Source organism: Eschrichtius robustus, chromosome 20 (assembly GCF_028021215.1).
Source record: "Eschrichtius robustus isolate mEscRob2 chromosome 20, mEscRob2.pri, whole genome shotgun sequence".
Lineage (NCBI taxonomy): Eukaryota > Metazoa > Chordata > Mammalia > Artiodactyla > Eschrichtiidae > Eschrichtius > Eschrichtius robustus.
In genome coordinates, this window is record NC_090843.1 from 18,731,385 (window position 1) to 18,757,782 (window position 26,398).

The 26,398-nt window shown below is 37.9% G+C and overlaps 2 protein-coding genes across 3 annotated transcripts in view; one reads left to right on the plus strand and one right to left on the minus strand.

Moving 5' to 3' along the window:
- Positions 1-26,398, minus strand: part of FBXL20 (F-box and leucine rich repeat protein 20) — a 109,283-nt gene that overhangs the window by 66,605 nt on the left and 16,280 nt on the right. The gene's annotated exons all lie outside the window — the stretch shown is intronic.
- LOC137755035 (small ribosomal subunit protein eS27-like) lies at positions 6,797-7,086 on the plus strand. The gene has a single exon (XM_068530987.1). The coding sequence runs from the start codon at positions 6,907-6,909 to the stop codon at positions 7,063-7,065; it is 159 nt and encodes a 52-aa protein (XP_068387088.1). The 5' UTR covers positions 6,797-6,906; the 3' UTR covers positions 7,066-7,086.

Sequence of the window (26,398 nt, forward strand, 5' to 3'; positions counted from 1 at the left end):
TATGATACATTTCTTGTTTAAAAAAAAAAAGTTGTAATAATTGCTAAGTTTTCACCATCATGGGATTTCATCTGTATACAGCATTCGTAGCAGCTTTATTATGGCATAATGCAAATATCGTAAAATTCACTGGTTTTAAGTGTACACTTCAATAATTTTTAGTAAATTTATAAAGCTGTGTAACCATCACTACAATTCAGTTTTGATGAATTTCCATCACCCCAAAAATATCCTTTATGCCCATTTGCAATCAATCCCTGTGCTGATCCCCAACCTCAAGAAAGCACTAATCTGCTTTCTGTCTCTGTAGATTTTCCCTTCTGGGCATTTTAAAAAAATGGAATCATAAAATATGTCATCTTTTGCATCTGACTTTTTTTATTCTGCATGTTTTTTAAGTTCACCTATGTTATAGCATGTACCAGTAGTTCATTCTTTTTTATTGTTGAATAGTATTCCAGTGTATGGAATTCTATATTTTGTTTATTCATTCCTAGTGGACAGACATTTGGATTGTTACAATTTTTTTTTACTATTATGAATAATGCTACTATGATCATTCTCATACAAGTCTTTGGGTTGAAATATGTTCTCATTTCTCTTGGATAAATTCTAAGGTGGAGATTTTCTGGGTTGTATCATATGGTTAAGTTTATTTAAAACTTTTAAATTGTTTTCCAGAGTAGCTGCACCATTTTACATTCCCACCAGCAATGTACGAGGTTTCCAGTCTGTCTCTATCTTACCGTTCCTTGCTGTTGTCTTTTTTATTTCAGTCAGTCTAATGGGGTGGTATCTCATTGTGGTTTCAATTTGCACTTCCCTAATTACTAATGCTGTTGAGCATCTTTTCATGTGCTTTTCAGCCATTCAAAAGACTTCTTTGGTGAAATGTATATTCAAATCATTTTCCCTTTTGGGTTGTTTATCTTCTTACTATTGAGATTTAGGGCTCTTTATATATTTTGAATACACATTCATTATCTACTCTATGACTTGCAAATATTTTCTCCCATTCTGTGTGTTGTGACTTCTATTTCTTAATGGTGTCTTTTGAAGAATAAATATTTTTAATTTTGATATAGTCCAATTTATCCTTGTTTTTAACACATCATGCTTTTGAATATCATATATGTGAACTCTGCCTAACCAAAGGTTATACAATTGTCTTTTTTGTTTAATTTTAATTTATTTATTGTTAATTCTTATTTATTTTTTGGCTGCGTTGGGTCGTTGTTGCTGCACGTGGGCTTTCTCTAGTTGTGGCGAGCGGGGGCTACTCTTGGTTGCATGGGCTTCTCATGGTGGTGGCTTCTCTTGTGGCTCGCGGGCTCTAGGAGTGCGGGCTTCAGTAGTTGTGGCGCACAGGCTTAGCTGCTCCGCGGGGCATGTGGGATCTTCCCGGACCAGGGCTCGAACCTGTGTCCCCTGCACTGGCAGGCAGATTCTTAACCACTATGCCACCAGGGAAGTCCATATACAATTGTCTTTTAATTCAGAAACTTTTAAAGCCATACCTAGCTGACTCTCTCAACTAGACATAATGGCCTCTAAGAAGCTAAAGGGAATTTATGCCACAGCAGATAGACACAACCAAAGTCAGGAGAGGTCTGTCTTTAAAAGAGTTATAATGATGCAGCTTTGGGGACATGGAATAACACAAACCAGATTCACAGAAAATTTCAGAAATTTTAAAGGAAGTTGTACCTGCTGGGTACAACAAGGAACAGAAACTATTTAAAATGGAAAAAGGCCTCTGGGTTCCCAACTTTCTATAGGGAGGAAGTACCCTGAGAAAGCTACTTAGCTTCATAAGATATTTCTTATGTAAAAGGAGAGACCTCTCAGAAAGCAGTGTTAAGAGCTCATAACGCAGTACCAAGAATCACAGAGAACAATGGATTAGGGAACCATTCCCAGGAAGCAAAACTGGGCCCCAATCAAGGCACGTTGCCTGCTTCTGTGTTACCAAAAGTAGGGTCCAGCTGCTTGCCGCTCGAAAGCCGATACTTGAGAGGCAAGGTTGGTGGAAAGTAAAATTTGATTTCAGAGGCCGGCAACCAGGGGAGAGGGTGGACTCATGCCCAAAGGCCAACTCCTCACTGACAATCAGTGGGCAAGAGCTTTTAAAGGGGAGTTTCAGGCGTGTATAGGCGGAGGTAGGGGGCTACATGCAGGAACCAAATAGTCAGCTCTGACAGTCATCTTGAAATTGGTCATGCGGTGGTCTGATCAGCGTCATCCTGATTTTAAGTACAGTTAATCTTCAGTTCCAGGGTCGGTTTGTTCCCATTTCCTTGAGGCCAGTTCTCAGAATTGTGGCAGCTCATGTCATGGCTACAGTCTGGTCATCATGTAGTAAACTTCTTCCACCTGGTGGGGGTTTCAATATCTACAAAACAGCTCAAAGGACATAGAATATTATCTACAGCCCATGAGGAGGAACTAAAGGTCCTTGAATTTGTTTAATAACTGAACTATTAATATTTGGTCTGTTTGGCTGTTTTCCTTTGCTTCTGCATTTTCTCAATTCTCTGATTAAACTCTTTAGCTAAAGTTTTTCTACAGACAAAATGAGGCAGAGGACATGAGGGGGAAGGACCATAGGGTCCTGTTCCATTTCACCTGGAGTAGGTGACCTTGACAATGCGCCTGCTATATTTCAGAATTGATATACGCTATATGCCTCCTGTTACTCCCCCTTTTTAGGGTGAATGTATATTGCCGTTATTCTATCTCTGTGAATAACAGTATATGTTGAGTGTATGCGGCAGATAACTTTTCTTTTTAGTTCATAGGTCTCTGGATCAAGAGGAACTGCAGGTGAGGACCCTCATCTACCTCTAAATCAAATGCAGATAACAAGTTACAGGTTTTCACCATTATTTATTTGTGTATTTATACAGGTTGTTTTTGGATATAAGACTTTCGAGGTCTTGGGAGGGAATGATTTGCATGCGACAAGAATGCAAATCATTGGAGCCAGAGGGCAGACCGTGGTAGAACCTTATAATAAGGGCCTCCGAAGAATCTTATCTCCTTGCTACAATACCCTTTTGCAATGGGCTTTTGCTGCACCTCCCTTCAATAGGTGGAGTCTGTTTTCCCACCCTCTGCATTTGAGTTCACATGATGACTTGATCTGACCAAAACAATGTGGTGAAAATAACACTGCAATTTCCAAGCTAAGCCTTAACCAAAACTTTACCTTCTTGAAACACTCCTGCCACCATGTAAGAAAGCCCAGGCTAAACCTGTGAATGATGACAGGCCTTGTGGAAAAAGAGTACCAGCTGACAGTGACACCAAGGTCTCAGACTGTAAATGAGGCCATCTTAGACACTCAAGCCCCAGTCAAGCCACCAGAGGACTGCAGCCTCACGGGCGACCTTTTTGGGTGACTAGAAGAAGAACTGCCAGACTGAATAATTGTTTCAAGCCACTAAGTTTTAGAGCGGTTGTTAGACAGCAAAAGCTATGAAAACACATTCTACACATTTTAAAAGTTTATGACTCGTGATCTAAATTTCATAGATTTGAATAAAACCTGAGACATACTGAAGCAGCCCAACATAGGTAAAATCTTTTGGTGGGAAGAAAATTTCTGAGAGAGATTAAGAATGAACCGTCATAAAGAAATCCAGAGTTGAAGCTGCAGAGATTTTTTTAAAACGATTTTTTCCTATAAGTAGTTTTTACTGATTATGCCATTCCCTCCTCACTCAACCAACACCAGATGTTTTTCCAACTGGTTAGTGTTCTTGCCAAAATCTAAGAGGAAAAACATTTTTGTATGGCTAAATAAACCTAAAACAAAGTAAGTTTGTAATTCCTCCACCCAACATCTTGTCTCTAGTAGAAACAGAATTGCTTTTTAGAAGCAAACTGCTGTCAGTGCATTACCATCTCATGACTAAATTTATCTTAAGAAAGAAATCCCTAGATAAAAACACCAAGGAAGGGATACATTTAGAAAACAGGTACATTACTTAATAGATCAAACTTTCTGCTATGGACACTTTCTAATATCTGACTCAATATTACAAACTTTCTTTTATCCTGACTTCTGTTTCTTTAACCGAAATCAATATCCACTACCAATTCATTGCTCTCAGTCTAAAATAAGTATACACTTTTATTCTGTTTTCTGTTGAGAATTTCTTCCACTTAATCAGTTTTAACTATCCACAGCAACATTCCAGAGCACCGATGACTCCATGAACTTTGATGAACTACTGGATATGACTGGAACTCATTTTGGGTACTGCTCAATCCTGGAAATCTTCCATGCCCTACTGAAAATTTCTTTTGAAGTTATGAGGTGAAAGGAAAGAATTTTAAAGTCAAGGTGGCAATATAATTACATGTGCTCCCCTTTTCTCCTCCACTTACCCCAGCTCCACCACACTATATACACACAAAAGAACTACTAGTAGATACAACAAGGCCATGATGGGATCTGACTCAGGATTAGCAAGCATTTAACTGAATCTCATATTCCAAAATGCCAGAGGGGGTGGTAAATTAGAGGAAAGTAGGGGTTGACTTCCTCATGTACAAATTCTAGTCGATGTGCCAGACACTGAAAACTGGCAGAATCTGTGGAATTTTCCAAGACATATGTCAGATAGTAATTTTACAACTCACTCACAAACACACATTCTAAATCATCTTACTGCTATGGAAATATTTCCAAAGCAATGGTATTTTAATACAGCCATGCTACTTATTTGTAGAAAAAGCATTCCCCTGTTTTAGATAATGTAAGAAACAAAGTACACAGTACCCTAGATACCCTAACTGCATGCCAGAAATTATATTTTAGATTTAAAAGGAACCAAAAGAAACAATATGTTAAATCAGAACAAAGATTCTTTAAAAAGGAAGGGAAGAAATAACTTTGTAAGAAAGTCATTAAGGAAAAGTGATACCAAATTAATAGACAAAGGAAATCTATTAGACTTCCTAGGCCATGATATGAATAAGACAGTGGTGCTATTATGAATAAGATAGCTAAACAAAGGATGCATGATATAGCTAAATATTTGGCTGTTATTAATTGATATATATATATATATATATCTAGAAAGAGGTCTCTATAATATACCATATAACTTAACTGAATTTTTATATAAAAAGTCAACCAAGACAAAAGGACATTGGAAAAACAGTAGGGTCCGCCCTACCCTTATACCCTATCGAATCTTCCAGGGGGTTCTTTTGATATTTACCTCTGTTTTTCTAAATATGCTTGATTTATCAAATTTAGATATTACCTATCGACATACTGCCAAGGAATGTAAGTATTTAGTTTCAACCTCTACCTCTGGCCTCCATACCCTACGTAATTTTATGACAATCTTTGTTTAAATAAAGAGTGAGTGTGAATGTAATACTGGACAGATACTACTGAGTGCTGAGCCAAGCAGAACAATAGGACCATGCACTCTTTCTCCCTACAAATTAATGACAACCTCATTTTTTCTACTTTCTATATATTTTTAACTTTTCCTCAAATGCTCCAGCATCTGTCACATGTCTATCAATATTTTCCATATGCTCAAACACATCAGATATTGTTTTTTCCCAGAGCCATACCTTCCCAGAACACTTTATTCTTTCTTCTGCTTCCCTCTGTGGTGGGACTCTCTAGACTAGGTACAGAGTTGTCACCTTGGGCTCTCCCTTGGCTCTTCTCTTTGACTGAATTCTGAGTCTTGGACCCGATTTCTTTTCCCTTCCTATTTAAGAGTACATTCACTAGTAACTTACGGGGGAAAAAAGGCTCATGAGAACTGAAATTCTGGTCACTTGCATGTCTAAAAATATCTTTATCCTAGACTCACATTTGATTGATAATATGGCTGAGAATAAAATTATAGGTTGGAAATCCTTTCCACTGAAGATATCTGAAGATACTGCTTAACGCATTTCTGTCTTTCTAAGTTACTACTGTGATATGTAATGCTATTCTGATTCGTCCTTTGAATGTAACCTCTAGCTACTCTTGCTGGAAGCTTTTAGTACAGCCTCTGTATCCCCAGTTTACTGAAATTTCATAATCAGTCCTCTTGGTCTGTGTCTTTTTTATTATTCTATCATATCTTTCAACTTGCAATTCTATGATTCTGTTTGGAAAATGCTTTGGAAATCTGTTGGTATCATCTCCCACTACTTTCTCTGTCCTCTCATGCTCAAATTCCTATTAGTCAAATATTGGACCTCCTGGTCTATCTCTAATTTTTAAAATTATTTGTCTCCTATTTTCCTCATTTAATATGTTCTTTCTAATTCCTAGGAAATTGCTTCAACTTTACTTCCAATCTTTCCACTAATGTTTTTTTTTGGGGGGGGTATCATTTTTTATTTCCAAGAGTTATTTCTTATTTATTGAAAGAGTTTCAAAAGAGCATTCTGTTTTTTGAAGATGCAACATTTCATTTCTTAGAGATTAATACCTCTTCCCCTCTGCCCTACCCGCAGTTTCTTCCCCTCTGCTCTCTACCTTGTTTCTTTTATGTGTTTGTTTGGCCTCTCACTTTGGAGGCTTTCCTCAACTATCAGGTTATCCTTGGCTGTCCACTCCTTTTCATGGCATTAAGAAGCTATTGTAAGTTCACTGTTTGGCTCCATATCCCTATCCTTTTCATACATCTGATATTCCTGGATCCAGAACCCTCAGCCTCCATTTTCTTGAAGAAAAAAATGCCCAGTTTCCTAGAGGGGGAAGTAGTAGTTTACATAGGATTCAACCACTTAATTTAAGACTTTCTTCAGCCTTTCCGATGGTGACGACCTCCCCACGAGAACATGCCTCTCTCAAAGGATCTCCTTCGTCCCTCTCCAGAAGAGGAGTAAAGGAAACACAAGAAGAAGAGCCTGGTGCAGAGCCCCAATTCCTATTTCATGGATGTGAAATGCTCAGGATGCTATAAAATCACCACTGTCTTTGGCCATGCACAAACAGTAGTTCTGTGTGTTGGCTGCTCTACTGTCCTCTGCCAGCCTACAGGAGGAAAAGCAAGGCTTACAGAAGGATGCTCCTTCAGACGGAAGCAGCACTAAAAGCCCCCAGAATCAAGATGAATGGGAAAACATTCCAATAAACACATTTTGGATTAAAAAAACTTTCTCCAACCATTACCTACTTTTAATCTCAAGCCTCATTCTTGTATTTTCACTTTTTACTACCAAATGTTGAGTCTTTTTGGAGGTTTTGTAAACTTGCTTGCTAGTCTCTGCAGACAACCCAGAGTGTACCTCCCTCTACTTGGCTAAATTATTTAACACTTTTCTACTAATTTTTTTATCTTCTAAAAATTTTTTTGTCATTCTTGTCCCTGTGATCTTATACTCCTTTTTATTCTTTTATTATAATGTTAGTGTTATTTGAAAAGAAAGGAAATAAATGTATTAAGTCAAACTCCCATGTTTAACCAAAATACCCATGCAATAGTTTTAGATATTTTGAATAAAGTCATAAACATACTTACTAAACTTCTGTATACCATGAAACTCATTAGGATAAATAATAACCTTGGATAACAGAATCAGGGTTCAACATGATTTCAAAAGGACAGTATCAAGAGGAAACTAGGGACTTCCCTGGTGGCGCAGTGGTTAAGAATCTGCCTGTCAATGCAGGGGACATGGGTTCGAGCCCTGGTCCGGGAAGATCCCACATGCCACGGAGCAACTAAGCCTGTGTGCCACAACTACTAAGTCTGCACACTAGAGCCCACAAGCAACAACTACTGAAGCCCGTGCACCTAGAGCCCGTGCTCCGCAACAAGAGAAGCCACCTCAATGAGAATCCCGCGCACCACAATGAAGAGTAGCCCTCGCTCACCGCAACTAGAGAAAGCCCGCGCACAGCAACAAAGACCCAACACAGCCAAAAATGAATAAATTAATTAATTAATTTTTAAAAATGAGGAAACTAAACAGGGCACATTTTTAAAAAATCTCTCACTAAAATTAAGCAATTACCAGTTATATAAATATGAAACTAGAAACCTAGTTTCACAAAAAACAGGGAGTTTTAGTTTATCATGAGTTACTTATGTGACTTCCTGTAACAAATTTTAAAAGAAAAGAAAAACTATAATCTTAGGATACATTAATGGAAAGCAGACCAGACCAAGGGACAAAACTACTGTATATTCTGAGTGGTTGTCAATAACTCTAACGTCACATTTGAGAAAGGAAATCAACTAAATATCATTTAGAAAATGCATCCCAGGATATTGAGAGGTTCTAAAGCTAAGTTTTGTGGAAAATGGTAAAGATAAGAGGAATACTCAAAATGTTCAATGGAAGAACATTATAGCTGCTATTGAATAGCTGAAGAATTGTCCTTTACAATCAAGTAGCTCTATACTGTTCAAGATAACCAACCTAGGAGAAGTGGAGACAATGTGTTTAAGACAGATTTGGCTTAAATAAATGTGTAAAGCTGTGAGCTCTCCCCATTACTGGTCAGCCAGTCTCTCCAATATCAGCGATGTCATAGAGTAGATTCTTCCATTGAGAAGGAGCTTTAACTAGATGACATTAAGCTTGGTTCCACTAAAGGAAGACAGAAATAAAGAAACCAAGAATCAAAGAAGATCATTATATAATGATAAAGGGGGTCGATTCATCAAGAAGATACAACAAGTGTAAATATTTATGCACCCAACACTGTAGCACCTAAATATATAAAGCAAATATAACAGAACTAAAAGGAGAAACGAACAGCAATACAATAGTAGCAGGGGTTTTAATACCTCACTCTCAATAACAGATAGATCTTCCAGAGAATTAATAAGGAAACAGAAGATTTTAACAACATCATAGACTAAATGAATCTAATAAACATACACAGAACAGTCCATCCAATGGCAGCAAAATACACATTCTTCTCAAGCATACACAGAACATTCTCCAAGACAGAACATATGTTAGGCCACAAAACAAATTTCAACAAGATCAGTAAGACAGAAACCATATCAAGTATCTTTCCTGATCACAATGGTATTCAGACGTGTGTTTTCCAACACCCAAGCAATATCCAATTTCTTAGCAGACACTGAATGGGTGTCCTACAAATTTAACTCAATTCTGACACTATCTACCAGGAGATAGCATCAGATCTCACAGGTTAAAGGCCCAGTCCCACAAGTGTCCCCCACTTCAGACACCAATTGCAAGTCCAGGGTGTTACTTTGTGCTTCTGACCAACTGGCTATAAATTGAAGGTTCCTGCAACCCACTTCTCAGGTTCAATTAATTTGCTAGAAGTGGTGCACGGAACTCAGAGAAACATTAACTTATGCCTCTCAACTTTTTTTTTTAATTTACTTTTTATTTATTTTTTGCCGCGCTGGGTCTTCGTTGCTGCGGGTGGGCTTTCTCTAGTTGTGGTGAGCAGGTCTACTCTTCGTCCTCAGGCTACAGGCTCAGGGGTTCAGCATTTCTGGCTCGCGGGCTGTAGAGCATAGTTGTGGCGCACAGGCTTAGTTGCTCCGCGGCATGTGGGATCTCCCTGGACCAGGGCTCGAACCCATGTCCCCTGCATTGGCAGGCGGATTCTTAACCACTGTGCCGCCACGGAAGCCCTCTCAGCTTATTTAAAGGATTCAGATGAACAGCCAGATAAAGAGGTAACACAGGGTGAGGTCTGGAAGGGTCCTGAGTGCAGGAGCTTCTGTTGCCATAAGAACTGGGGTGCACCACCCCTCTGGCATGCAGATGCTACCAACATGGAAGATCTCTGAACCTCATCCTTTTGGGTTTTTTTAATGGAGGCTCCAATACATAGACATAATTGATTATACCACAGGCCATTGGTGACTGCTTTAACCTTCAGCTCCTCTCTCCTCCCCAGAGGTGGGGAAGGGGGAAATGGGGAGTGGAACTGAAAGTTCCAACCCTCTAATCATAGTTGGCTCCCCTGGCAACTGGTCTCCATCATTCAGTTACCTAGGGGCCTTCAAAAATTCACCTTATTAACAAACTCAGGTGTGGTTGAAAGGGGCTTGTTGTAAATAAAAAGACACCCATTTCACCTTTATGGCTTTGAACTGAGAACAAAAGATGTTCCCACTGCTCACTTAGGAAATTACAAGGGTTTTTGGGAGTTGTGAGTCAGGAGTCAAGAACGAAGACCAAAATATATAAGTGTTATAAATCACAATATCACAGGCATGAAACTAGAAATCAGTAACAGAAGGAAAATTGGAAAATTTACAAATATGTGGAAATCAATCAACACACTACTGAACAACCAATAGATCAAAGAAGAAATCAAAAGGGAAATCAAAACATATCTTGAGACAAACAAAAATGGAAACACAACAAACCAAAACTTATGGGATGCAGCAAAAACAGTTTTAAGAGGAATGTTTATAGCTATAAATGCCTACATTAAGAAAAAAGAAAGATCCCAAATAAACAACCAACATTTCACCTCAAGGAACTAGAAGAAGAACAAACTAAGCCCAAAGTCAGCAAAAAGCAATAATAAAGCTTAGAGCAGAAATAACCGAAATGGAGAAAGGAAACTAATATAAAAGATTAATGAAACTAACACTTGGTTCTTTAAAAAGATAAACAAAATTAACAAACCTATAGCTAGACTAACCAAGGGAAAAGAGAGGACTCAAATAAAATTGTAAACGAAAAGAAAAGAAAAAAATTGTAAATGAAAGAGGAGACATTACAACTGATACCACAGAAATATAAAAGATCATAAGAGACTACCATGAACAATTATACCCCAATAAAATGGACAACCTACAGGAAATGGATAAATTCCTAGAAGCATGACCACTTACTGTTAAGGTAATTAAACAAGGAGGCAATTAGGGTTTAATTGTCTGAGGTGGCTCTAATGCCTTGGTAGCCCAGGTTGCAAACCAAAACCTAAGCCAGCGTAAATGCACTGGAATCTGAGAAAATGAAACTTAAGAACAATCCCAAATAAGGCAACTGCTTAACATACAGCCAATCAAATAACTACTTTGCTTTGGTGTCTTGTCTATAAAAACCATGCCCGTAGCTCCTGTGCATGGAGCACTTCTAAAATCGCTTCTGGACTGGTGCTATGCAATTCAAATTAATGTTTGCTCAAATAAACTCTTCAACATTTTAATGTGCAACAGGTTTTTTTTTGTTTTTTTTTTTAACACTTCCAAGACTGAATCATGAAGATGTAGAAAATTTGAATAGACAAATAATGAGTATGGAGACTGAATCGGTAATCAAAACCTCCCAACAAAGAAAAGCACAAGACTAGATGGTTTCACTGGAAAATTCTAGGAAGCATATAAGAAAGAATTAATGTCAATCCTGCTCAAACTCTTCCCCAAAAATTGAAGAGGAGAAATCACTCCCAAACTCATTTTATGAAGCCAGCATTACCCAAAGCCAGAGAAGGAAACTACAAGAAAACTATAGGCCAATATCCCTGATGAATTTAGATGCAAAAATTCTCAGTAAAATAACAGCAAACCACATTCAACAGCACATTAACAAAATCATACACCATGATCAAATGGGATTTATCCCTGTGATACAAGGACGGTTCAATGCACACAAATTAATCAATGTGATAAACCACATTAACAGAATGAAAGACCAAAATGATATGATCTGAATAGATACAGAAAAAAACACTGAACAAAATTCAACATCATTTCATGATAAAAAACCATCTACAAGCTGGATATAGAAGGAATGTACCTCAACATAATAAAGGCCATATATGACAAGCCCACAGCTGACTTCACAATGGTGAAAGGATGACAGCTTTTCCCCTAAGATCGGAAACAAGACAAAGGTAATCTAAACACTCCTAGTCAACACAGTACTGGAAGTCCCAACCACAGCAATTAGGTAGGAAAGACATAAAAGGCATCCAAATCAGAAGGAAGAAGTAAAAGTATCTCTGTTTGCAGATGACATGATTTTATACAGAAAAATCTTAAAGACTACACCATAAAACTGTTAGAACTAATAATTCATTAAAGCTGCAGGTTACAAAATCAGCATACAAAAATCAGTTGCACTTCTATACACTAAGAACAAACTAGATGAAAATAAACAATCTCATTTAAAATAATATAAAAAAATAAAATACCTAATAACTCTCCCAGACTTCAGACAATACTATAAAGATACAGTGATCAAAACAGTGTGGTACTGGTACAAAAACAGACATGGATCAATGGAACAGAATAGAAAGCCCAGAAATAAATCCACACACCTATGGTCAATTAATCTTTGACAAAGGAGGCAAGAATATAAAATGGGAAAAAAACAGTCTCTTCATCAAGTGGTGCTGGGAAAGTTGGACAGCTGCGTGTAAATCAATGAAGTTAGAACACACCCTCACACCATGCACAAAAATAAACTCAAAATGGCTTAAAGATAAGACATGAAACCTTAAAACTCCTAGAAGAGAGCATAGGCAAAACATTCTCTGACAAAAATAGTACCAGTGTTTTCTTAGGTCAGTCTCCCAAGGCAATAGAAATAAAAACAAAAATAAACAAACGGGACCTAAGCAAACTTACAAGCTTATGCACAGCAAGGGAAACCATTTTAAAAAAAAAAAAAAAGACAACCTATGGAATGGGAAAAAATATTTGCAAATGATGCAACCAACAAGGGCTTAATTTCTGAAATATACAAACAGTTCATACAACTCAACAACAAAAAAACAAACAATCCAATCAAAAAATGGACAAAAGACCTTAATAGACATTTCTCCAAAGAAGACATACAGATGGCCAGTAGACACATTGAAAGATGCTCAACGTCACTAATTATTAAAGAAATGCAAATCAAAAATACAATGAGGTACCACCTCACGCCAGTCAGAACGGCCACCATTAAAAAGTCTACAAATAACAAATGCTGGAGAGGGTGTGGAGAAAAGGGAACCCTCCTACACTGTTGGTGGGAATATAAATTGGTGCAGCCACTATGGAAAACAGTATGGAGGTTCCTCAGGAAACTAAAAATGGAATTACCATATGATCCAGCAATCCCACTTCCTGGTCACATACCCGGACAAAACTATAACTCAAAAAGATACATGCACCCCTATGTTCATAGCAGCACTATTCACAATAGCTAAGACATGGAAACAACCTAAATGTCCATCAACAGATGAATGGATAAAGAAGATGTAGTACATATATACAGTGAAATATTACTCAGCCATAAAAAAGAATGAAATAATGGCATCTACAGCAAGATGGATGCAACAAGAGATTATCATACTAAGTGAAGTAAGTCAGAAAGAGAAAGACAAATACCATATGATATCACTTGTATGTGGAATCTAAAATATGGCATAAATGAACCTATCTACAAAACAGAAACAGACTCACAGACATAGAGATCAGACCTGTGGTTGCCAAGGGGGAGGGGGGAAGGGAGAGGGATGGACTGGGAATTTGGCGTTGGTAGATGCAAACTATTACATTTAGAATGGATGAACAACAAGGTCCTACTGTATAGCACAGGGAACTATATCCAATACCCTGGGATAAGCCATAATGGAAAAGAATATTTTAAAAAGAATGTCTATATGTATAAAACTGAGTCACTTTGCCATACAGCAGATTGCCACAACACTGTAGATCAACTACACTGCAATTAAAAAAATTAAAAATGAAATAAAATACCTAGCAATAAATTTAACCAAGGAGGTGAAAGATCTGTACATAAAAACTGTAAGGCATTGATGAGAAAAATTGAAGACACAAATAAATGGAAATATATCTATGTTTATGGACTGGAACAATTAATATTGTTAAAATGTCCATACCACCCAAAGTGATCTACATATGCAATGCAATCTCTATCAAAATTCCAATGGCATTTTTCACAGAAATAGAAAATCAATCCTAAAATTTATATGGAACCACAAAAGATCCTGAATAGCCAAAGTAATCTTGAGAGGGAAGAACAAAGCTGGAAGCATCACACTTCCCGACCTGAAACTACATTACAAAGCTTTAGTAATCAAAACATTATGTACTGGCATAAAAACAGACACACAGACCAATGGAACAGAATCAAGAGCCCAGACATAAACCCATGAATATACGGTCAACTAATATTTGAAAAGGGAGCCAAGAAGACTCAATGGGGAAAAGATAGTCTCTTCAATAGTAGGTACTGGGAAAACTGTATATTCACATGCAGAAGAATAAAATTAGACCTCTATATTATATCACTCACAAAAATTAACTCAAAATGGATTAAAGACTTAAATAAATGTAAGGCCTAAAACTCCTAGAAGAAAATATAGTGAAAATGCTCCTTAACATTGGTCTTGGCAATGATTTTTTTGGATATGACACCAAAAGCACAGAAGGAAAGCAAAAAACAAGTGGGACTACATCAAACTAAAAAAACTTCTGCACAGCAAAAGAAACAACCAACAAAATGAAAAGGCAACCTATAAAATGGGAGAAAACATTTGTAAACTATATATCTGATAAGGGATTATGATCCAAAATATATAAAGAACTCATACAATAATAACAAAAATAAATAAATAAATAAATAAATATGGGCAAAGGATCAGAACAGAAATTTTTCCAAAGTATATGAAAAGGTGTTGAACATCATCAGGGAAACACAAGTCAAAACCACAATGAGACATCACCTCACATTTGTTAGAATCACTATAATCAAAAAGACATGAGATAATAAGTACTGGTGAGGTGGAGAAAAGCGAACCCTTGAGCAGTGTTAGTGTGAATGTAAATTGGTACAGCCACTATGGAAAACAGTATGGAAGTTCCTCATAAAATTAAAGACAAAACTGCCATATAATTCAGCAATCCCACTTGAGGTATATATATATCCAAGGAAATGAAATTACTATTTCAAAGAGATATCTGCACCTCCATGTTCACTGCAGCATTATTTACAATAGCCAAGATATGGAAACAATCTAAGTGTTTGTCAACAGATTAATGGATAAAGAAAACATTGGTATATATATACAACGGAATATTATTCAGCCACAAAAAAGAAGGAAATCCTGCCTTTTACAACAACATGGATGAACCTAGAAGGCATGGTGCTAAGTCAAATAAATCAGAGAAAGACAAATACCGTATAATCTCAAAAGTGGTGGTTGCCAGGGTCTGAGGAGTGGGGGAAATGAGAGAAGGTGGTTAAAGGGTACAAATATCCAGTTACAAGCCGAATAAATTGCGTAAATCTAATCTACAGCATGGTGACTATAGTGAACATTACTATACTGTATACTTGAAAGTTGCTGAGAGTAGATCTTAAATGTTCTCCCACAAAACAAACATCACTGGGACTTCCCTGGCAGTCCCATGGTTAAGACTCTGTTTCCACTGCAGGGGGCAGGGGTTTGATCCCTGGTCAGGGAACAAAGATCCCACATGCCATGCAGCACGGCCAAAATAAAATAAAATAAAAACACATTCAAAACAAACATCATTAACTATGTGAGGTGACAGATGTGTTAACTAACCTTACTGTGGTAGCTGCAAAATACACTATTTGTCAAATCATCATGCTGTGTACCTTAAACTCACACAATGTTATATGTCAATTATATCTCAGTAAAGCTGGATACAAAAAGAGAAAGAAACCAAAGAGGGAACCAACATAAATAAAGAAATGTAATTTACACAGGCATACAGAATATACTAAAATAGGTTTACATTTAGTTATTTTTCTTAAACATTAAAAATGAATCAAAATTAGGACTTCCCTGGTGGTCCAGTGGTAAAGAATCTGCCTTACAATGCAGGGGACACGGGTTCAATCCCTGGTCAGGGAACTATGATCCCACATGCTGCAGGGCAACTAACTACTGAGCTCGTGCGCCTCAACTAGAGAGCCCATGTGCCGCAAACTACAGAGCCCACGCACTCTGGAACCAGAGCGCCACAACTACAGAGCCCATGCGCCCTGGAGCCTGTGCGCCACAACTAGAGAAGAGAAAACTCGCACACCACAACTAGAGAGAAGCCCACGCGCCGCAACGAGATATCCCACATGCCTCAACGAAGATCCCACCTGCCACAACTAAGACCCGATGCAGCCAAAAATAAATAAATAAATAAATAATGAATAAATCTTTAAAAAAAAATCAAAATTAAAATCAATACAGACTGAGAAAAAGCAGGCCAGTGTCATTACTGGATGTACAAACAAATTAGGACTTAGCCTAGAACACAGGCTTGATAACTCTGTTCTTTGGCAGTATGCTTGACCTTATCTCCCCAAACCAGTGGTGACCCAAGACAAAACAAAAACTATTAGGACAATGATATTTTTCATAAATCTACATGCATTCCATTTTTAAATGCTGGGATTATCCCTTTAGATTTGGTTTAAATTAATCTGTATTTTGTTTTAAAATATCAATGGTATATGACACATTTAAAAAAATGTTAGCAACCTTTTATTAGTTAGCCCCCCTCCCTTTTTTTCTCCCCATTTTACTAATCCAAGGCTTTTGTAGATTTCCTAGAATGTATGTTTTATGGGACAGTTCTATAAAGAGTTTGGTCATGAATGACTTTACGAGGTTGTCTGCCAACAGCCATAAAAAATGAACAAAAACATGTTTACAGATTTTTTTTTAAAAAATCAACACTGATAGGCACAAGCCTGTTGATACATAAGTAGAATTTTAAATTCAGCTATCTTTTCTCTGGAGCCTTCTCTTACTAGAAGGAAGACTCTAATCTCTTACCTGCCTGATGGAATTCTGGAACTAGGTGAGGGAAGGAGACTAGCAGGTTCCACTGTTCGCTGTGGCATCTTAGCCTCATTTGCCTCTGGGCTTAGGGTCCTAGGTCCTGAACTTCTCATGTTCAATTCCTCCAAAGAATAATGTCCTGACTTCTGTAAGTCTGATGGCAGTCATTCAACTGATCAGGGTGCAAGGGGTGAGTATGGGGGTGGGGGTGGTGGCAGAGAGGGGTCCATCCCCCATTATAGATTTTTCAGACAATGCTCCCTGTTCTCAGCCTCCATCTGTGGTACATGGTACTTCCATGTACTGAGCTTTTCAGGGGTCTTGCAGACAAATCATGATCTGCCTCTTGCCAGTATTCTCCTCTATAGAGTTTGACCTTCCTCTCCTCTGTTAGGCCACTTACTACTTCTTTTTGCTTTCCTTCTTATACAAGTAGGATTACAGATGTCTTATCCTTTCAAAATGGAGTTTATATTCCTGTCTTTAGGTGATTTTCAAAAAAGCCTGAAAATAATTTTACTTTGCTGTCTTAAAACCTGAAAGGGATGGTTTTTGTAATCTTTTAAGTCAAATAACCTTGAAATAGAGCCAACTACTGTTCAAGAGCTAAATGTTTATGTTTGGTAATAACCCCCAAAGGATAACACTATTGAAACCAAGAACTCAAATGCTCGGTTAAATTAGACTACTACCTCTTTTTCAAACAAAGCCTATACTTTCTCATCCCTATGGCTTTATGTCTTCTACCTAGAAATCAATCCATTTTTTAAATGCTCTGCTCCAATTTCATATCCTCCATGAAAGCTTCGCTGATCCTCTCTCCTAGAAGGGAATGCCTTTTTCCCACTTCAGGTTTTCATGAGGAAGAACTTTCCCTAAACACACTCCTGACTTCTCTGTACTTCTTTACTTACAGAGACAGAGTGACTTATCTGACCCTATCTGACTAGTTAATCTTAGAAGAGTGAAGAGCAAACTTGGCCCATCTCTGTGCTCTACCTTTCCAAGGTGTGGAGCAAGCATTCGCCGCTTATTTAGGGCCAGACTCTCCCTTGCATAGGGAGGCTTGAGTCAATATAGCACTGCTTGGAGGCAGGTTGGTCTACCTAAAGGACTTCAGTTAAAAGGCACAATTTGGCACACGTACTCAAAGTTGTATCCTCCAACCTTGTCTCTGTTAGTAATAAAAGTGGTATTTTGACCCCTACCTGCTACTCTTGTTTTCTTTCTTTGTTCAGAACTTCAGAAAGGATAAGGGATGCTTTACCTGAAACCTCTTCAGAAATCCCAATAATCTCTAGGCGGAAATGTTTTCCTACTTTCCTATAATCCAGAACTTTGCTTATAGTTCTATTATATATCTTAAATTTTTTCTTATTGTGTTGACAATCTTCTAACCTACTAGGCTGTAAGCTTTTAGAAAGTGGATTAGGGCTTCCCTGGTGGCGCAGTGGTTGAGAATCCGCCTGCCAATGCAGGGGACACGGGTTCAAGCCCTGGTCTGGGACACCGCGATGAAGAGTGGCCCCCGCTCGCTGCAACTAGAGAAAGCCCTCGCACAGAAACGAAGACCCAACACAGCCAAAAATAAATTAATTAATTAATTAAAAAAAAACAAAAAAACAAAAAAAAGAAAGTGGGTTAACCACAGTGCCTTACACATGACAAACCATAATATAAATATTTGTTGCACTGACTGACTGAAGGGCTAAATGTTTCTTTAAACTAAAAGCAAAGAGAATTTTATGGTTTCTAGCTATTTCAGGTTCTACTCATTCTAAAGTCACAGCAAGTGCATATCAAAGACTGCCAGATTATAATTAATCTTATAACTAAGATGTTGTTTTCCCTTGTCAAATTTCCTCTGCAATACACTGGGTCATTATCACCAGTTCTGTTTTTTGTCTGCATCCTCCAGGATTTTTAAAAGCTAATTAGGGGCTTCCCTGGTGGCACAGTGGTTAAGAATCCACCTGCCAATGCAGGGGACACGGGTTCAAGCCCTGGTCCGGGAAGATCCCACATGCCATGGAGCAACTAAGCCCGTGTGCCACAACTACTGAGCCCGCGCTCTAGAGCCTGCAAGCCACGACTACTGAGCCCGCGAGCCACAACTACTGAAGCCCGCGTGCCTAGAGCCTGTTCTCCGCAACAAGAGAAGCCACCACAATGAGAAGCCTGCGCACCGCAACGCAGAGTAGCCCCCGCTCGCCGCAACTAGAGAAAGCCCATGAGCAGCAACGAAGACACAACGCAGCCAAAAATAACTAACTAAATAAATTTATTAAAAAAATAAAAAATAAAGCTAATTATACATCCTATAAACCTAAAATTGAAAATAATTCAGTTTACACTGAGGAGATGAATTCAAATGAAATGGATAGAATCTAAGCTGATATCTCAAGATACCTTTCTATAATATAGGACAAAGACAATAACCACTCAAATTCACTGTATTAATTAATCATCATCAGTAACAGGAGTGGTTAAAAATAAGTAGTACGTAAAAATGATTAGGAGACAACATGGCCGAACTAGTGGTTGTGGTCACTCTTCTGCAGAATAAAAATTAGAAATTGAGAAAGTACATTTTTAGTATAATTGGAGTATTTCAAAATTAGGGAGCCAGAATCGGGTTTCCTCTAAAACCTCAGATCAATAGCGTACTCAGAGGTGACATCAACAAAAATGGTGGAATAAGGAATTTTGAAATCCCACCTCCCCATAAAAGTAACCAAAAAACTGACAAAATCAAATATTTTTGAACTTCAGAAACTAACCGAAGGCTTGCAACAGTCCAAGGAGTGTATATTCAAGAACAAAGGCTGAATCTCAGTAAGAACAGAGAGCTTTGTGGCATTTTAAGTTACCCCAACCCCCAGATTTGCAGTAGCACTATCTTGAAAATAACAGCCTGCACTGCTGGTAACTGAGGAACCAGAACATATCTCATTTTCAAAGTGTTGTAATTATTTGTCTTGACCTGTCTGGCTGCTCCCTGGAAGATCAGCTCAAAAGGCTCGTCTTTATTTTGCCCGACTCAAAAGGGGCCTAGTGCTAAAGAAATTACTCCACTTTGTTCAAAACATTTATAGGCAAATGTTTTAGTCACTGCTGCCTAAGGAACAGATAACAATTGGGGCAAACAATAGACTAACCAAAGAGCTTGAGGGGAAAGGGCTAGAGAATGAGATGTCCATAAGGGTACTGAAAAGCTCCTATATCCTGGGAATCTAGAAGGCCACATGCATGCCCAGGGTTGTGCACACACTCAGGAACAACCTGAGAAGACCCTAAGCTATCACTTCTGGTTGATCTTGAGGCATTGCAGAAACAGGAAGTGAAGGCTAAGGCATAATTGTAAACTGCCTGGCTGAGTGTTGAAGGCATGCCCTAACATGTACAAGAAGCCCCTCAGCAAAGACTGAGAGAATTTCTGGTTCCAGATGTTTAAGGAAATCTCTGTACAATCATTAGCTGACTACTAAGCTGATGGAACAGAGATTTCAGTGGCCACACACGACAAAGAATACAGAGTTTATAGAACTAGTTCAGAAAAAGACACTAACAAACAAACAATACTACTACAATAAGCAGCATCAACAAACCCAGGAGGGGAGAGAACGTGATTTCTAGAGTTGCCATATTTTAATACTCAAAATGTTCAGCTTTCAACAAAAAATTACAAAGCATGCAAAGAAATAATTTGCAAATTATATGATACGGGTCTAGTATTCAAAATAAAGGACTTTCACAACTGAACAATAAAAATACAAATAACCCAATTTAAAAATGTGCAAAGAATATGAATAAACACTTCTCCAAAGAAGATATACAAATGGCCAACAGGCACATGAAATGCTCAACATCATTAGTCATTAGAGAAACACAAAGCTAAACCACAATGAGATACCACCTCATACCCACTAGGATGTTATAATTTGAGAAAAAGAAAAAAAAAAGGGAAAAGAATAACTGTAAGAATATGGAGAAATCTGAACCATTGTACATTGCTGGTGGGAACGCAAAATGGGCAGTTGCTGTGGAAAATAGTTTGGCACTTCCTCAAAACGTTAAACATAGAATTACAACATGACCCAGCAATTCCACTCCTAAGTACATACCCAAAAGAACTGAAAAAACGTTTCAAACACATACTTATTCATAAGAATATTCACAGCAGCTCTATACGCAACAGCCGCAAGGTGGAAACAACCAAAATACCTGTTAATAAATGAATGGATAAACAAAATATGGTATATCCATACAACGCATTATTCAGCCATAAAAAGGTAAACATGCTAAAACATGGATGAACCTTGAAAACATTATGCAAAGTAAAGAAGCCAGTCACAAAAAACCACATACTATATGATTCCATTCATATGAAAGTCAGAAAAGAGAAATCTACAGAGACTGAAAGCAGATGAGTGGCTGCTTAGAACAAGGGAGTGATAGTGGATAAGGAGTAATGGATAAAGGGTACAAGTTTCTTTCTGAAGTGCAGAAAATGTTCCAGAATTGATTGTGGTGATAGTCTGCACATATCTGTGCAGCCACCAGATTGTATACTATAAAAAAGAGAACTTTCTTGTAATGTGAATTATATCTCAATAAAAAATATAATTTAAAAATGTGTACTCAATAAGCTCTTTGAAGAAGAAAGATAAAAATAAATTCACAGGAAACTTCTCCTCAGTAACAACAGAACTTGGAAGATGATGGAGAAATATCTTTAGAGTGCTCAGGGAAAATAACTGCAACTGAGAACTTTGTACCCAGCCCACCCTAGATGACCCTAGCAATGAGGAGGAAAAAAAGATGTTTCCACACATAAGTAATTAGGTAAGTTCACCACTTAGGTCCACGGTAAAAGAACCTTTTTAAAAGGATCTACTTTCAGAAGAAGAAAAGTGAACCAGGTACTTCTCTTGCTTTTGGGAGTAATGGACCAGATTATTTTCATGAACCTTCTAAGGATCACTAAAAACTTTGGTGAAATATTAAAAATAATGACAATAATAATAGTAGATTTTTTTAAAGCACGGAAGAGCAAAAAATAGTATAAAGAACTACCAGTCCAAAATCTAGAATGTGAGAGCCCAAAGTAAGCCCAATACTCAAAAATAAAATGACTTTACAGCAATATTATTAGATAAAATTAATTCAAGGAAAAAATCATTAAGAGTTGAAGGAGAAATAGATACAGAGAAACAACTCACCAAGAAAAGGAAATTTAACATTCTTTAAAGTTTATATGTCTAACAACAAAGCTTCAAAATATATGGAGCAAAAACTGCACTGTGAGAAGAAACAAACACATTTAGACATGGCCGGAGAACTTTAATACTCTTCTCAAAGAAACCAAGAGACAGGGAATTCCTTGGTGGCGCAGTGGTTAAGAATCCGCCTGCCAATGCAGGGAACACGGGTTTGAGCCCTGGTCCGGGAAGATCCTACATGTCACGGAGCAACTAAGCCCATGCACCACAACTATTGAGCCTGTGCTCTACAGCCCGCGAGCCACAACTACTGAAGCCCGCGCGCCTAGAGCCTGTGCTCCACAACAAGAGGAGCCACTGCAATGAGAAGCCCGCACACGGCAACGAAGAGTAGCTTCTGCTCACCGCAGCTAGAGAAAGCCAGTGCGCAGCAACGGAGACCCAACGCAGCCAAAATTAATTAATTAATTAATTAATTAATTAGGGGAAAAAAGAGAGACAAAATAGATAAAATGTTAATAAAAATCTAGAGGATTTGAATACCACTTACTGAATGTATACTGTATACCTTGCGGCCTTGTAAACACTTTATATATCATTTAACTCTTACAACAACCCTGGATAGAAAGATTCTATTTTGTCTCCATTTCCTAAATTAAAAAATTGAGGCGCAGAGATTAAATGTATTCCAAAGTCACACAGCTTTAAATAACGATCTCAGCCAAAATATGAACTGATAAAAAAATTAGCTTTGCCATAATTCGACAGTACTGCATGTCAGTAATTAGGAATCGGTAAGACGCTAAGAAAATAATAAATCCTTAATGTTTTATTGGACAAACACTATGACCCCTTTCAAAAGTGTCATCAGCCCTTCTGAAGTTTTCCAAGTTTAAACTGACCTTTTAAAATGTTTTAAGTCAGAAATATGAGGTCCCCTTTGTATTTAGGGTTCATCATTAGGTTTTTCCCTCTTCTACCTAAGAGTCTTCTTTTGTTTCCTCTACTTCAGGGTTCTGAGGCTTGCCTCCTCTGTTGATCCATCACAATTTCATATTTAGATATAAACAGAAAAACCATAATTTTAAGAAATGTTAAGAAAATGGGGTATTCTGGTCTCCAGTCTCTGACTGGTAAGCACTTCTCTTCTTCCTTCCTGCAATGCACCCTTTAAAAAGGCAGTCTCATTTTAAAATTTTGTGTCTGTGATTTTTTTTCCCCCACATCAAACCCAAGCATTCAGTAAACAAAATCTTACTTTGTTCCAACACAGAACACTTACAAAAACTCATGATGTACTTGGCCACAAAGAAACTTTCAAAAACCTGTTATCACGGGACTTCCCTGGTGGCGCAGTGGTTAAGAATCCACCTGCCTGCCTGCAGTGGTTAAGAATCCACCTGCCAACGCAGGGGACACGGGTTCGAGCCCTGGTCCGGGAAGATCCCACATGCTGCAGGTGGTCCGGAAAGATCCCACATGCTGCAGAGCAACTAAGCCTGTGCGCCACAACTACTGAGCCTGTGTTCTAGAGCCCGCGAGCCACAACTACTGAGCCCGCGAGCCACAACTACTGAGCCTGCGTGCCACACCTACTGAAGCCCAAGCGCCTAGAGCCCATGCATCGCAACAAAGAGTAGCCCCCGCTCGCTGCAACTAGAGAAAGTCCACGCACAGCAACGAAGACCCAATGCAGCCAAATAAATAAATAAATAAAATTACCAAAAAAAACACCTGTTATCATATAAGCCACTAATACACTTATATGTAATACAGTAAAATTAGAAATGAACAACAAAATAGCCCCTTGAGATCAATATATCTGAAATTTTAAAACAGACAGGAAATAGCAGAGCTAAGATTTGAACCCAGTCAGTATGGTTCCATTGTTTTGCTCAAACCCTAAAGTCCTCCTAATTATTAGGCTCCAAGTCTGTGTTACCCAAAGTGTGGTACTCACTTAGGCATCACCTTTATATATCTTAGAAATGCAAGTTCATGGGCCCAGGTGATTTGCCAGTTTTCCAGGTGACTGTTAAGCAAATTGAAGTTTGAAAACCACCTCTCTAAACCAAGCCTCTTAATCCTGGAAAAAGCTCTGCTTTTGGACTCCTTATAATGTGAGATAAGGAACACCTTATTCTTTAAGCCACTAAAAGGGTTTTCTACTATTTGCAGCTCGGAGCATGCTAACTGGACACAAAAATGAATACACAAAAATCAATACACCACCTTTATAGCTTCCTAATGACAGTAAATCCTATCATTTCTACCTTTAAAATATATCCAGGATCCAATTGCTTCTTACACCTCCATCACAATCAACTTCATACAAGATACCACTATTACTTTTCTGAATTACTCCAAGAACCTTTAACACAAGTTATATATATACTACTTCTCTACAAAGCAAGAGTGATCCTTTCAAAGCCTGAATGTTCCTCTTCTGTTCAAAAATCCCTATGGCGTCCCTTGTCAGAATAAAATCCAGAGCGCAAAATGGCCAGTAAGTCCATTTATGACCTGCCCTGCTCTCCCATGCTCCCCACTCCCCACCCCACCCCGACCCCCGACTCATAACTCTCTGACCTCTTCCCTACCACAGATACCCAACCTCACCATGATCTGGCCACAGTGACTCACCTGTCCACTCTGTTTCTGGAATACATCAAGCACACTCCCACCTTCATTTTTGTATTCCTTTGCCTGTAACGGTTTGCTCCATCATTTCTTTAAGTCTGCTCAAATGTTAACCACCAGTGAGGTCTTCCTTAACCATTCTATGTAAAATATGAACCATGCCCACCACCCTTCCTCTTTTTCCTGTCCCTCATTTCTGTCCATAGCACTTATCACCATCAGACACATGACGCATTTACTTTTTTATCTGTTTCATGTCCATTTCCCTTCACTAAATTTTAAACTCCATTTGGGCAGGATTTTGTGTTCTGTCCACTTTTATACCCTCAGCATCGATAACAATATCTGGCACATAGAAAGTGCTCAAATATTTGCTGAATGAATTAATCATTAGAAAATGTAAAAAAAAGAAAGAAAAAGAAAAAATTGTAACAGGAAAAAAAAGCTCATTTGTAATAACTTCAAAAACTATAAAGTTTGCAGAAATAAAAGGAAAACTGTGTAATATCTTTTTTTTTTAAATTTATTTATTTATTCATTTTTGGCTGCGTTGGGTCCTCATTGCTGTGCACGGGCTTTCTCTAGTTGTGGCGAGTGGGGGCTACTCTTAGTTGCAGTGCTCGGGCTTCTCATTGCGGTGGCTTCTCTTGTTGTGGAGCAAAGGCTCTAGGCGCGCAGTCTTCAGTAGTTGCAGCACGCAGGCTCTAGAACGCAGGCTCAGTAGTTGTGGTGCACAGGCTTAGTTGCTCCGCGGCATGGGGGATCTTCCCGAACCAGGGCTCAAACCCGTGTCGCCTGCATTGGCAGGCGGATTCTTAACCACTGCACCACGAGGAAAACCCAAACTGTGTTAAGATCTTAAAGGAAGAACTCCCTATCATATTCTTGAACGGGAAGGAAAATATTATATAAATTCCTTCATATTAATGTATAAAACCAATTAATTAAAATTGTGGTACTGGCGATAAAAAAATAGATGAAAGAAACAGAACACAGTTCAAAACAGACCTTTGAATTCAGTTAATTGGTTTTATGACAGAAATGGCATTTCAAAACCAGTGGGGAGAAGATGAACTATCAATATGTGGGAAAATTCAGTTAAAACTCTACCTTATATAATACGCTCTAGGTAGGTTAAAAACTTAGATTTTACAAAACTTAATGTAGCAAGATATGGAAGAATATTTATGATCTTGGGATAGGAGACCCTTTTTTAAATAAACACCAAGAAACACTGAGACAAGCCCATTCAATGAAAACCTTTGCGAATACATGGGTACACAAAGGGTTAGTATCCAATATATAGAATGCCTAAAGGGATTAAAAAACAAAAAACAAACAAAAAAAAGGCACAACCTAATTTTTAAAACTTAACAAAGGATAAAATAAGCAAGAAAGAAAAATTTCTTTCTTATGGAAGAAATACATGAGAGCAATAAAACATGAAGACTAAAGATACTCAACTTCAGTAGTAATGAGGGAAATACAAAATACAATAAAACACAATTTTCCTTCTATCACTGAAAAATTTTAAAGTTGGGAAATATCACATGTTGGTAAAGATGTGGAGAAACAAGTTCACTCACACACTATGGGCTAAAACATAAATTAGGAAGGCAATTTGACAATATCTGATAAAACCCTCTTCTTGGTATTTAACATAAAGGAACACTTGCACATATATAAGAACATTCATTGCATTTGTGTTTGGAATGCAAAGGAGAAAACCTAAAGGTTAATTAATAGCTAGCTATACAAACTAGAATATTCATATAATAGACTATTA

Excerpts from the sequence above, each read along its gene's own strand:
- LOC137755035 (XM_068530987.1), top strand. The coding sequence starts at position 6,907 with ATGGATGTGAAATGCTCAGGATGCTATAAAATCACCACTGTCTTTGGC.